The 13029-nt window shown below is 41.9% G+C and overlaps 1 protein-coding gene across 5 annotated transcripts in view; it reads left to right on the plus strand.

Moving 5' to 3' along the window:
• Positions 1-13029, plus strand: part of RPTOR (regulatory associated protein of MTOR complex 1) — a 344195-nt gene that overhangs the window by 153767 nt on the left and 177399 nt on the right. For all 5 annotated transcript variants that reach the window (XM_059906939.1, XM_059906941.1, XM_059906940.1 and 2 more), the window contains exon 4: positions 1320-1478. In XM_059906939.1, the coding sequence (XP_059762922.1) occupies positions 1320-1478 (159 nt within the window). The remainder of the gene's footprint in view (positions 1-1319; positions 1479-13029) is intronic.

Here is a 13029-nt window from a genome sequence, read left to right on the forward strand (position 1 = left end):
AGGCCCAGAGGAGGTTGGAGTGTTGGGGGGCAGGACCCCTCATAGCTCTCCTTTCAGTGTTTTCCTGGCTGTTCTGGCATATTTATTTTCCATGCGAACTTCAGTAGCAGCTTGTCAAGCTCCGCGAAATAGCTTGTTGTTATATTTATTGGGAAAGTATGGACTCTTAACCTGGGGAGAACTGATGTCTTAAGAATGTGGGTGCATCCTACCCAGGCAGGGAGCATCTCCCATTTGTTCAAGCCTCCTTCTGTTTTCCAGGAGAGTTTTACAAAATTTCCTTGTCAGGGTTTTGTATATTTCTTGTTAAGTTCAGTCTTCTTTGTTGCTTTAGAAGTGGGGGTTCCTTAGGATTTTAACCATCTATGGTTTGTATATATATATAAAGGCTGTTGATTTCTGTGTGTTTACTTTAGGTCCTGCTAATTCAGTGAATCCTTTATGTTCATCAGCAAGGGTCCAGGCAGGAGTAGTGGGAGGGGGTAAGCAGAGCGAATATGACTAAGCAAGAGAGGGGCAGTTTGCTTCCTTAACTTTGTTGTCTTTTTGAAACTGTTCTCCCTTGCTACCGTATATATTATAGCTTCCTGTGTTTAAGCAAATTCTCTTCCATGTTCCAGTCAGTTTTTCCAAACAGATTCAATGCTTCCAAGAAATACTTTTGATATCACAGGGATGCTACCTTTTACTAGTGTTACCATGTGGCAGGCATTACTTATTAATCTCATTGGATCTTCACAGTAGTTCTCAATAAATATTTGTTGAGTAAATGAATGTTTACAACCACCCTGTGAAGTAGTCATCATCCCAGTTTATAGATGGAGAAATTTGAGGTCACTTGTGCAGGGTCCATTAAATGCAGACGTGGGGTAAAGGATGGAGTTGTTGTTTTTTTTTAAAATAAATTTATTTATTTATTTATTTTTGGCTGCGTTGGGTCTTCGTTGCTGTGCACAGGCTTTCTCTAGTTGCAGCGAGCAGGGGCTACTCTTCGTTGCGGTGCGCGGGCTTCTCATTGCGGTGGCTTCTCTTGGGGTGGAGCACGGGCTCTAGGCACATGGGCTTCAGTAGGTGTGGCACGTGGGCTCAGTAGTTGTGGCTCATGGGCTCTAGAGCGCAGGCTCAGCAGTTGTGGCACACGGGCTTAGTTGCTCCACAGCATGTGGGATCTTCCCGGACCAGGGCTCGAACCTGTGTCCCCTGCATTGGCAGGCGGATTCCTAACCACTGCGCCACCAGGGAAGCCCCAGGATGGAGTTTTAATTCTAGGTATTCCCATGAATCCATGTTAAGTTTCTTAATTTTTTCTCCTGCAACAGGCGCGGTACAAGCAGAGCCTCGATCCAACTGTGGATGAAGTGAAGAAGCTTTGCACATCTTTACGTCGAAATGCCAAGGAGGAGCGGGTCCTCTTCCACTACAATGGGCATGGGGTGCCCAGGCCCACTGTGAACGGCGAGATTTGGGTCTTCAACAAGGTGGGCGTGCCATAAAAGGTTCCTGTGAACTGAATTCGTTTCTCTTTTTACAAGAAAATCTGTAAGTTTTGGTGGTTGGCCACAGGTCCTATTCCCCTGTAGCTTCTATGGAACCATTGATGGCTAATCCGTTTCCACAAACCCAAATGCAGGAAGATTGAATAGGGACTTGGGCCAGTTATCTGGTGGAAGTTTGGGGATTCTTTATTTATTTATTTATTTGGCCGTGCATGTGGGATCTTAGTTCCCTGACCAGGGATTGAACCCATGCCCCCTGCAGTAGAAGTGCGGAGTCTTAACCACTGGATTGCCAGGGAAGTCCTGGGGATCATTTATATTTCAGTGATAAAAGTTGAAAAATAATCAGGCACAGGGAGTTGTTTCTTTTGCGAAACATGTTAATGAAATGGCTATCTAGGGAAGTCATGAGGTCTGGGGATCTTCCTTTGAAAATCAGTCACGTTCCTAGAAGATAAAATGGTATAAGTATTCCAAAGAGCTAATACGAAGCAAGTCTGCAGACAGGGCTTCAGCTCTGCTCTCTCCAAGGTCAGTGTAGCCGGCCTCCTACAGTCCCTTAATCAAAAGACTGTAGATGAGGGACTTCCCTGGTGGTCCAGTGGCTAAGACTCCATGCTCCCAATGCAGAGGGCCTGGGTTCAACCCCTGGTCAGGGAACTATCCCACGTGCCGCAACTAAGAGTTTGCATGCCGCAACTAAAGATCCCTCATGCAGCAATGAAGATCCCTTGTGCTGCAGCTAAGACCTGGCACAGCCAAATAAATAAATTAAAAAAAAAATTTTTTTTTTTAAAAAGGGACTTCCCTGGTAGTCCAGTGGTTGAGACTCCATGCTGCCAGTTCAGGGGGCCCAGGTTTGATCCCTGATCAGGGAACTAGATCCCGCATGCCGCGACTAAGAGCCCGCATGCCACAACTGAAAGATCCCACACGTAGCAACGAAGATCCCACATGCCACAACTAAGACCCTGCTCAGCCAAATAAATAAATAAATAAATATTAAAAAAAAAAAAAAGACTGTAGATGAAAGTGAGGGGTAAACGACACCCCTTCCCACCATCCTGGGTCCTGTGCTGCATGCTCTTATCACATCCTCCAAGAGGCGGTGCCTGTAGGTGTGAGCGTTCATCCCACCTGGCAGCTCCTTACACGCTGGAGCACATGAACCAGGACAGGAGCTCACCACACCTGAGTTCTGACTTCAGCCTCACCACTTGTTAGCCCCAGGACATGGACAAATGAGAAGACTTCCTATACCTCTGTTCCTTATTGTGGAAGCTCCTTCATAGTGAAGGATTAAAGTACCCAACGCACCACTCACATAGTGAACTCTCAGGGGACATCCACTCTTCCACAGGTGGCCAACAGGTAGGCAGAGGGGACAGTCGGGGACCTGGAGGAGACGGAGTGGAGAAGAGGCCTGGACCCAGCTCCTCCCTCAGGATAGTGCCCTCTCTGCCTTGTATGTACCTAGATACCAACTTGATTTTAATCATTTTTATTATTATATAGATTCAAAACTGTAGTTATAAAAGAAGTAGAATTAAAAGAAATATGATGTAATGAACCACCAGCCGTCTCAGTAGTAGACCAGGGCTCAAACCCATGTCCCCTGCGTTGGCAGGCGGATTCTTAACCACTGCACTACCAGGGAAGCCCCCGTAAACTGTTTTAATGAGTATAGGTTTTCAATGATTCTTGATGTTTGGGAAGGCAAGTTTCCCTCCTTTGTTCCTTTTGGTCCTTTGATCTTCCATGAAAATATTAAATCAACTTGCCAATCAGTGGATTAATGGGGGGAGACTCAACATCTTTATATTGTTGAGTTTCCAAACTATGCTCTTTTTAAGTGTTTATCAATAGTAATTTATAATTTCATAAAGGTTTATATATAAATTTTTGGGGGGGGGGCTGCGTTGGGTCTTTGTTGCCATGCGCAGGCTTTCTCTAGTTGCAGCGAGCGGGGGCTACTCTTCCTTGCAGTGAGCAGGCTTCTCACTGCGGTGGCTTCTCTTGTTGCGGAGCACAGGCTCTAGGCTCGTGGGCTTCAGTAGTTGTGGCACGTGGGCTCTAGAGCGCAGGCTCAGTAGTTGTGGCACACGGGCTTAGTTGCTCCGCGGCATGTGGGATCTTCCCAGACCAGGGCTCGAACCCGTGTCCCCTGCATTGGCAGGTGGATTCTTAACCACTGCACCACCAGGGAAGCCCGATACTTTATATTTTTTGATGTTGTTAAAAATGTTTGCTATAAAGAATATATTTTGCAAGTTTTTATCAGGGTATATGGCAAGGCAGTTGATTTTTGTACATTTATTTTATGTCTACTAATTTTGCTCTTCTCTCATTGATTCTAATGATTTGTACATATTTTAAAACTTTCTTAACAGACTACCACGTGGTGTGCAAATCATGGCAGTTTTATTTCTTTCCTTCCCGTCTTGTTGTGTTTACTATTCATATCTTGCTGTGCCTCCAACGCCTCCCAGAGCGTGGAGTGGTGACTGCATGTCCTTATCTCACCCATTTCGAAGGGAGTGCCTCCTGTGCGTCAGTGTATGATGTTTGCTATAGATATTTGTAAAAAGAATAAAAAATAAGAAAACCCCTTATCGGATTAAAAATGTGCCCTTCTATTCCTAGTTTATTTTTCAAATCATGAATAGATGTTGCTTTTCCCCAAGCCATTATGTGTGTGTGTCTTAGATGACGGTATGATTTTTCTCCTTTAAACTGGAAATGCATTGAAAGGTATATGATTTTCTAATATTAAATATACCTTTCCTTTGTGGGATAACCTAGTGTGCCTTTATCAATTACGTGTTTCATACAGGGGTTAATTCTGTTATTGGTATTGTGTTTAGTATTTTTACATCTGTGTTCATGAGTGAGATTGGCTTGGAATTTTTCTTTCTCTTGTTGTCTTTGGATAATCAGTGTAACTGTGGCCTCAGAAAATAAGTTAAGGGAATGCTCCACTTAGATACACAGGGATTGTTTTTGTGAGATTTGAAGTACATGTTGTCTGAATATTGGGTGAAGCTTACAAATCAAGCTGTCGGGCTGGTATTTTGTATGTGGAGAGATCTTTGACTACCTATTTAGTTTCCTTCATTGCTAAAGGGCTATCCAGATGTTCTGTTTCTTCTTGAGCCAGCTTTGCTAACTTACTTTTGTAGGAATTTGTTCATTTCAGCTAAATTTTCAAATTTGTTGACAAAACGTGACTCATATTTCCTTATTAATTTATCAGAGTCTGGGTTAGTGATGTTTCTTCATTCATTTTTGATATTGATACTGGATACCTTCTTTCTCTTTTCTTGTTGATCACTCTTACCAGAGGTTTCTGTATATTTCATTAGTCTTTTCAAAGAATCAACATTTAACTTTCCCTCCTCCAGAAGGATTGAAAGAACAATAGAATGAATACTTTTATACTTTTCACCTACATTCACCAGTTAACACTTTGCCACATTTGCTTTATATCTCTGTATAGATAAAAAAAATTTTTTTAATAAATTTATTTATTTATTTTTGGCTGTGTTGGGTCGTAGCTGCTTGTGGGCTTTTCTGCCGTTGGAGCTAGCGGGGGCTAACTCTTCGTTGTGGTGTGAGGGCTTCTCATTGCGGTGGCTTCTCTTGTTGCAGAGCACGGGCTCTAGGTGCGTGGGCTTCAGTAGTTGTGGCACATGGGCTCAGTAGTTGTGGCTCGTGGGCTCTAGAGCGCAGGCTCAGTAGTTGTGGCTCACAGGCTTAGTTGCTCCGCAGCATGTGGAATCTTCCCGGACCAGGGCTCGAACCCGCGTCCCCTGCATTGGCAGGCAGATTCTTAACCACTGCGCCACCAGGGAAGTCCGATAAATATTTTTTACCTTAGCCATTTGAAAGTCACAGATATCATGACACTAAAAACAAGGACATTTTAGTACATAACTATAATACCCTTAAATTGCTCAAGAAATTTAGCATTGACTCTATAATATCATTTAATACAAAGTCCATAATCAAAATTTCCCAACTGCCTCAAAAATGTGTGTTAGTAAGCATTTTATGTTTGTTGATTTGGTTTTGCATTCAGGATCCAGCCCAGGTTCGTGCATTGCATTGAACTGTTAGTCATCTTTCTCAGTCTCCTCGAATATATAGAAAAAGAGATTGCTCTTTGCTTTTTTTCTTTATTGACACTGACATTTTTTTAGTGAGGTTATTTTATTGTCTTCTTGTAGTAAGTTATTATAGTTACATGTCAGTCTTTTTTTAAAAAAAATAGGCATTATTTTTTTTACAGCAGTTTTAGTTTTTAGAAAAATTAAAAAGTACAGAATTTCCCCATACAGTCGTCCCTTGGTCTCCACAAGGGAATGGTTGCGGGACCCACTGCAGATACCAAAATCTGTGGATGCTCAAGCCACTTAGTTGGCCCATCATATTCACAGTTCCAAATCCCCAGATCAAACCCACTGAGGATCATGTAGTCCTGTATGTATTTAGTGGAAAACAATCTGCTTATAAGTAGAGCTGCGTAGTTCAAACGCGTGTTGTTCAAGGGTCAGTTGTATTCTCACTCCCTACCTGGCCTACATCTTGCTTCGGTGTGGTATATTTGTTACAATTGATGATCCAGTATTGATACATTATTACTAACTAGAGTCCTTAGTTTATATTAGGGTTTATTCTTCATGTTGAACAGTTCTGTGGGTTTTGCCAAATACATAATGTCATGTATCCACCATTGTAGTGTACTGGATAGTTTCACTGCCCTAAAAATCCTGTGCTCCACCTATATCTCCCTCTCTGCCTGTCCTCCCCAACCCTTGGCAACCACTGATATTTTTACTGTCTCTATAGTTTTACCTTTTCCAGAGTGTCATATAGTTAGAATCATATAGTATACAGTGTTTTAAAACTGGCTTTTTTTCAATTAGGCTTACGCATTCAAGGTTTCTTCATGTCTTTTCATGGCTAGATAACTCATTTTCTTTTTACTGCTGAAAAACATTCCACTAGTGAAGGACATCTTGGTTGCTTCCTGTTTTTGGCAATTGTGAATAATGCTGTTCTACAGATTTTTGTATAGACATGATTTCTTCTCATTTGGGTAAATACCTAAGAGAGCCATCGCTAGACCAGCTGGTATGTTTAGCTTTCTAAGAAATTGCCAAACTCTGTTCCAAAGTGACTGTGTCGGTTGCATTCCCACCAGCAATGAATGGGAGTTCCTGTTGCTCCACATCGTCCTCAGCATTTGTTGTTGCTGGTGTTTTGGATTTTAGCCATTCTAATTAGGTGCATAGTGGTATCACATTTTAATTTGCAATTCCTTAATGACATACGATGTTGAGCATCTTTTCATATGCTTATTTGCCATCTATATGTTTTCTTTGGTGGGGTTTCCATATCTTTTGCCCACTTTTAAATAGGGTTATTTGTTTTCTTACTCAGTTTTAAGAGTTCTTTTAATATTCGGGTACAAGTCCTTTATCAGAAATTCGTTTTTAAAATATTTCCTCCCATTCTGTTACTTGTGTTTCCATTCTCTGAAGAGTGGGCACTGACTTTTTGGAGAGTCCAGACCAGTTATCCTCTAAAATGTCCCCCATTCTTTGTTTTTTTCATGAGTTTATATCAGACTGGATAAAAAGCAAGATCAAACTTTGTGCTGTCAGCAAGAGATGCACTTTAAATACAAAGACACATAAAAGTTGAGTGTAAAAAGGTATATCATGAAATACTAGTTGAAAGAGAGCTGGAGTGGACATATTACTAATTAGAAAATAGACTTCAAGACAAGGAGTTTTGTCACAGATGAAGAGAGACATTTCACAATGACAGACAAGTCAGGTCATCAGGAAGACATAACTACACTCAATGTGTAGACGGCTAATAGGAGAGTTAAAGATACATAAAGCAAGATTACGAGGGCCAATGAGAGGAAGAAACACATCCATAATCCTAGTTGGATATTTGAGTAACCATCTGGCAGTTATTGATAGGTTAAAACTGGTGTTAAAATTGAAGATAAAATTGATAATTAAAAACTTTCTCACAAGGAAAAGTCCAGTCATGGTATATTATATTTTTCTAATAAAAAAAAAAATCAGTTACTATTATAAAAGACTATCAATCACTATGACTCAGTTAACAGAGCACTGCACCCAATACCCACAGAACGCACATTGTCCCGGGCAGGTGGACCGCTCACCAAGAAAGGCCTGTGCTGGGTCACAAAAATGTCATAATAAAGTTTGAAGGATTGAAATCATTCAGAGTCTATTCTCCGGCCACAGAATCTGAAATTGTAGGCTAGCTGGAAAATCCTCAAATATTTGGAAATTAAATGACACATGTATGAAAGAAGGTATCACAAGGGATAATAAAAATAATTCAAACTAAACAATAATGAAAAGACGACTTGTTAAAGTTTGTAGGATACAGCTAAAGCAGTGCTTATATAAAAATGTATAGCTTTATTCAGTAAGGATAGATTTTAAAAAAAATGTATAGCTTTATTAAGTCCTTATACAGAAGGGAAGAAAAGCTTAAAATAAAAATCTAAATATCTACCTTAAGAAACTAGGAAATGTTGAGCAACCTCAACTCAAAGGAAGTAGAAGGAAGAAGTAATAAAGAGCACAGATCAGTAAAATAGAGAACAGGTGGTAGAGAAAGTTAACAGAGCTAAAATTTGGTTTTTGGAAAACATCTGTAAAATTAACAAGTCTTTGGCTAGGTAGCAAGAAAAAAGAAGATACAATCAACATTTAGGAATGAAAGAGGGGATATCGCCACATATCCTATAGACATTGAAAAGATAGGGAATGTTAATAATGTTATACCAATACATTTAATAACTTAAATTAGATGGAAAATGCCTTTTAAAATACAACTTTCTGAAAGCAACCCAAAATGAAATAGAAAATCTGAATAGCCCTAGATCAATCAAAGAAATTGAATTCACAGTTAAAAACCTTCTTACATGTTGACTCATGGATGAATGGATATTTTTATTTAAGTATCATCTTATCATCAAAATGTTTCCTGATCACTATATGTAAAGTGTTAAATCATAGATGGAAAAAGGGAAGTGTTCTTCATGATGCATAGGAAGTACAGTTGACACCAAAACTGGAAAGTGAATGTTCTCTGTTTCCATCAACATTTGCACTGTCTGCACCAGGGATTCTCAAAGTACAGGTCCCAGACCAGTAGCAGCAGTATTCTTGGAATTTATAACACATGCACATTATCAGACCCCACCCAAGACTTATGGAAGCCTATTCTGGGGAGGGGCCCAGATATCTGCGTTTTAATGAGCCCTCTAGGCCATTCTGATGCACACTCATTTGAGAATTCTTCCTCCATAAATCTGGTTTTCAAATATAGGACATCTGAGAAGTCAGTTAAGATATGGTCTAAGGTTTTATGTCTCAGCATCAAGAAAACAATATTTTTTAAAAACTTTAAAGCTCTTATAAAGAGATAGCCCAAAGTTTTCCATCACTTCTCCTGAAGAAAGAGAATTTTTTCTGATGGTCTTCAGCTATTGCAAGCAAACACAAAAATGCTAGAAAAGTCAAGTTTACAATAAAATTAACAGCTTTTCTTGGAGAGGGGGACAACTGCTGTATTCTCAATATGGATAAAGTAACAATTACAACAAATGTTAAATGTGGTCTGGCACAAATATTGCTTTTAAAAAATCACAAATACATCTTTTTGATATTAGCACATTTAAAAACCTTTATGATCCATCTTTCAACAGACTCAGTAATGAACTATATACTAAATCAGAATAAGAGGCATCTATTTGATAGTGATGTGCAGTTTTTCCAAACCAATAAATTCTATTATTTAAATAACATTTATTTAGCATTACTCATAAGGTAAACAATTATTGAACTGTAGTAAAGGAAAGGCAGAGAAAGTATCAACAAAGCCAATAAACCTTCAGCCTTAAGGATTTTAAGGGACTAGGTGTTTGCTTGTGACTTAAACCCTGCAGTGTTTGGTTCACAAGTACCATTGCCCCATACCTAACATCTCTGGGCCATCACCTCCCAATACCGGTTCCTTCAGAAGGAAGATGAATCTTCTGCTTACCCATGCTCTCTGCTCTCCTCGGAGAACAGCTGTATGCAGACTCCCTTACTGCCCAGGGAAAGCCAGGATGACACATCCAGATATGCCTGTGGTTCCTGTCTATGAGGTCAGAGGAAGCATGCATCCTTGGGGGTTTTACCGGAAAGCCCTTAGGAGGATGCCATTTTACTATGGCTAAGACTTCTGACTCACATTCTGAGTTCTTTGGCAGAAGATGTACAGACCTTCCTCAACTTAACAGTGGGGCTATGCCCCATAAACCCATCATAGTTGAAAATACCAAAAGCTGAAAACACCTGTGCTACACCTAACCTACCAAACATCGTAGCTGAGCCTCGCCTACCTCAAACATGCTCAGAACACTTACATTAGCCTGCAGTTGGGTGGAATCATCTAACACAGAGACTATTTTATAATAAAGTGTTGACTCTCTCATGTAATTTTTATTGAATACTGTACTGACAGTGAAAAACAGAACGGTTGTCTGGGTCCAGGATGGTTGTAAGTGTATCAGTTGTTCACCCTCGTGATTTCGGGCTGACTGGGGGCTGTGCTCGCTGCCACTGCCCAGCATCATGGGAGAGGATCGGACCGCATATCGCTAGCCTGGGAAAGAACAACATTCAAAGTATGGTTTCTACTGAATGCGTGTCGCTTTGCACCATGTAAAGTCAAAAACTCATAAGTTGAACCATTGGGGAGTCAGGGACTGTCTGAACTTAGAATCTGCTCGGAGATGGAGAGTTGCTTCTTAGGAGGTGGCTGGCTTTACCTGGAGAACAAAGTGCCCTTCCTCCGAGCTCCTGTCCCAGGGCTCAGTGCTTGGCTGCCTCTGTGGTTGACTCAGCTGTGATGACAGTCTGATGAAGCATGTGGCGCTTTTTTTGATGTTTAATATAACCTGACAGATAAAGTGGAGTGTAATGAATAAATTATCTAAAACCTATTTCTACTTCTTTGTTTGAAATGAAAACATGGCCTTGAATATGTTTTTTCAAGAGAATGGAAAGATGCTTTGATTAGGAATTCTCTGTGCTCGTAGTTTTTGGTGGGGGAAGAAACCAAACCATTGCCTGAAAGGCTGTGGAGTGTTTCTGGCAGCCTTCAGTGCGTGGGGGACTTTGACTTCTCCAGCTTTTGTAGGTTGGTTCAGCCTAGAAGACACAGGGATAATTGCACGGGGTGGAAACAGTTGCACTTCGGGTGTTGTTTCTGTTCTCTTGTTCACTCGCTGCAGCACCGGGGCTGTCATCCTGCAGGCCTCCCTTTGCAGGTTTGCAGGACCGTGATTCTGGCCCGAAGCTTGACAAACTCCCCAGGATCCTTCTGAGATGGGAAATGAGATCCACCTGCTCGTGTTCTAATAAGGATTCGTTCTCAAAGGCCATTTTCCTCAATATGGTTTAATAGAGTTGATTTTGTATCCCTAAGGAAAACAGACTTCCAAATTTCACGGGCTTACTAAACTACAGATATACAGCTACTGCTTTAAATGAAATCATCTCTCCTCAAAGGCATTGGTTCTCACCAGGGGAGGTTCCCCCTCAGGGTGCATTTGGCAGTGTCCAGAGACCTTTTTGGTTGTCACAACTGGGCAGAGAGGGGGAAGTGCTGTTGGCAGGGCTGCTGCCAAGCCTGACGCAGTGCCCGGGATGAGCCCCACACTGACTGACCAGCCTCACACGTCCACAGTGCTGGGGTGTCTCCACTTCAGCCGCAGAGGCCCTTGCTGCTCAGAGGCTGCCACCCACCATGCAGCCCATCTGTGTGGAGGTGTGGGTCCAAGCCATTTTCTCTGGCTGAGCATCCCTGTGGACGGTATAAGGTGCCAGACCCTCTCACAACTAAAAATCGTGAGGCTAAAGACCAATTCCGAAAGCTCCTTGCATGCTGCCCCTTGGAAAAGCATTAGAAAATGGAGGTGCTTCTGCCCTCCAGTGGGACTGGGTGGCTGACAACTCCACCTGAACCATTTCCGTGGCAGCCGGTGGCACAGGGAATGAAAGGGAAAACCCTTAATGAGCTTCCTGATGGATTAGTGCTTTATTATTTTAATGAATCACCATTAATTACCTTTGTATCTCAGAAATTTAGAAAGTAACTTTTGATTTAGGGGAAATATAAAAATTACATTTCAGTTCAAAAGGCCAGACCTCAAAACACAGTTAAAATATATTTTATTGCGTGCTGCTTTGCTGCCTTTGGGGCCTTCTAGGGCTGTACCTAGAAGGCAGCAAAGATGACAGCATCGCCCTTTCCCAGCAGTCACTTGGATGACGTGGTGGCAGGAATGGGGTCAGAACTGCCCCAGCCACGTTCGGCTGCTCCTCACTGAGCTAGAACCTTGTGGGAAGCAGATAAACAGCAGAGTGTGGCTGGCATAAAAAAATGTGATGATTTCCCAGGCTGGTGCTAAAATCCTTTCTCCTCTCAGTGTAAGGGTGTCCCTGCCCAATTAAAGGGTTCCTTTTGGCCCTTTTCTCCCCCGTAGCAGTGGGGGCTGCAGGTGAACAAGGGGAGGGAGGCTGCTGGGCAGAGGGCCGGAGAGGAGCGCTCTTCCCTTCTGTGCCCAGAGAGGCGCTGACTTGTGTCCTGCTCTGTCCAATGCAGCATGTGCTGAAGCCTTTTTACTTGTACAGATAACATGTAATACCTGCTCATTATGAAACACTGACTGAACGGAAAGTATGTTATAGTGAACCCCGGAGCTTACCCTTTTCCTCCCTCCTTTTAATAGTTGTGTGCATTTTGTCTTTTTAAAAAAATACAAGTAATTTCTATTCTAAAAGGTTCCAAGAGAACAGAAGTTTTAAAAGAAATAGATATGACACTTTCTTACCACCCCACACCCCTGTCACCTCCCCAGTCAGAGAAAGCAGCCCTTAGCAGTCCTGTGTTCTTCTTTCAGCACCATTTATAGGACCTTTCACTCAGCACATTTCTGCTGAGTCCTCATTTCATTCAGCTTAAGTGCTGGGCATGTGGTGCTTTACACACAAAACAGGATATTATATGTGAGATTCTAAGACTTGCATTTTTAAAATCATGACAAGCCTCTGACATCTCTCCATGTCAGTGCATATAAATAACCTTGCATGGTGTTCCATAATGTGGGTGTATGGGCCCCCTTTGCTTAATGATCCCTTCATATTGGATATATTAGGATCCAAGATTGGCTGTGATAGTCCCTGTGGGCCGTCTGGGACTGCTGTGGCATCGTCATGACATGGGGCCCAAGCCCCTTCCATCACACAGCTCTGTTGTCCCCCTGCTTATGTCCTCTGCCATGTTCACATTTCCTCCCGGGAAGGGAAAGAGGGCGGCACTTATAATTTAGACACATTTCTGATCATGTCCCATTGGCCAGAATTGGGCTGCAATATCAGACTTAGCTGCAAAGGAAACTGGGAACTGTGCTCAGCTAAACTTGCAT

Source organism: Balaenoptera ricei, chromosome 20 (assembly GCF_028023285.1).
Source record: "Balaenoptera ricei isolate mBalRic1 chromosome 20, mBalRic1.hap2, whole genome shotgun sequence".
In the NCBI taxonomy this organism is placed as follows: Eukaryota; Metazoa; Chordata; class Mammalia; order Artiodactyla; family Balaenopteridae; genus Balaenoptera; species Balaenoptera ricei.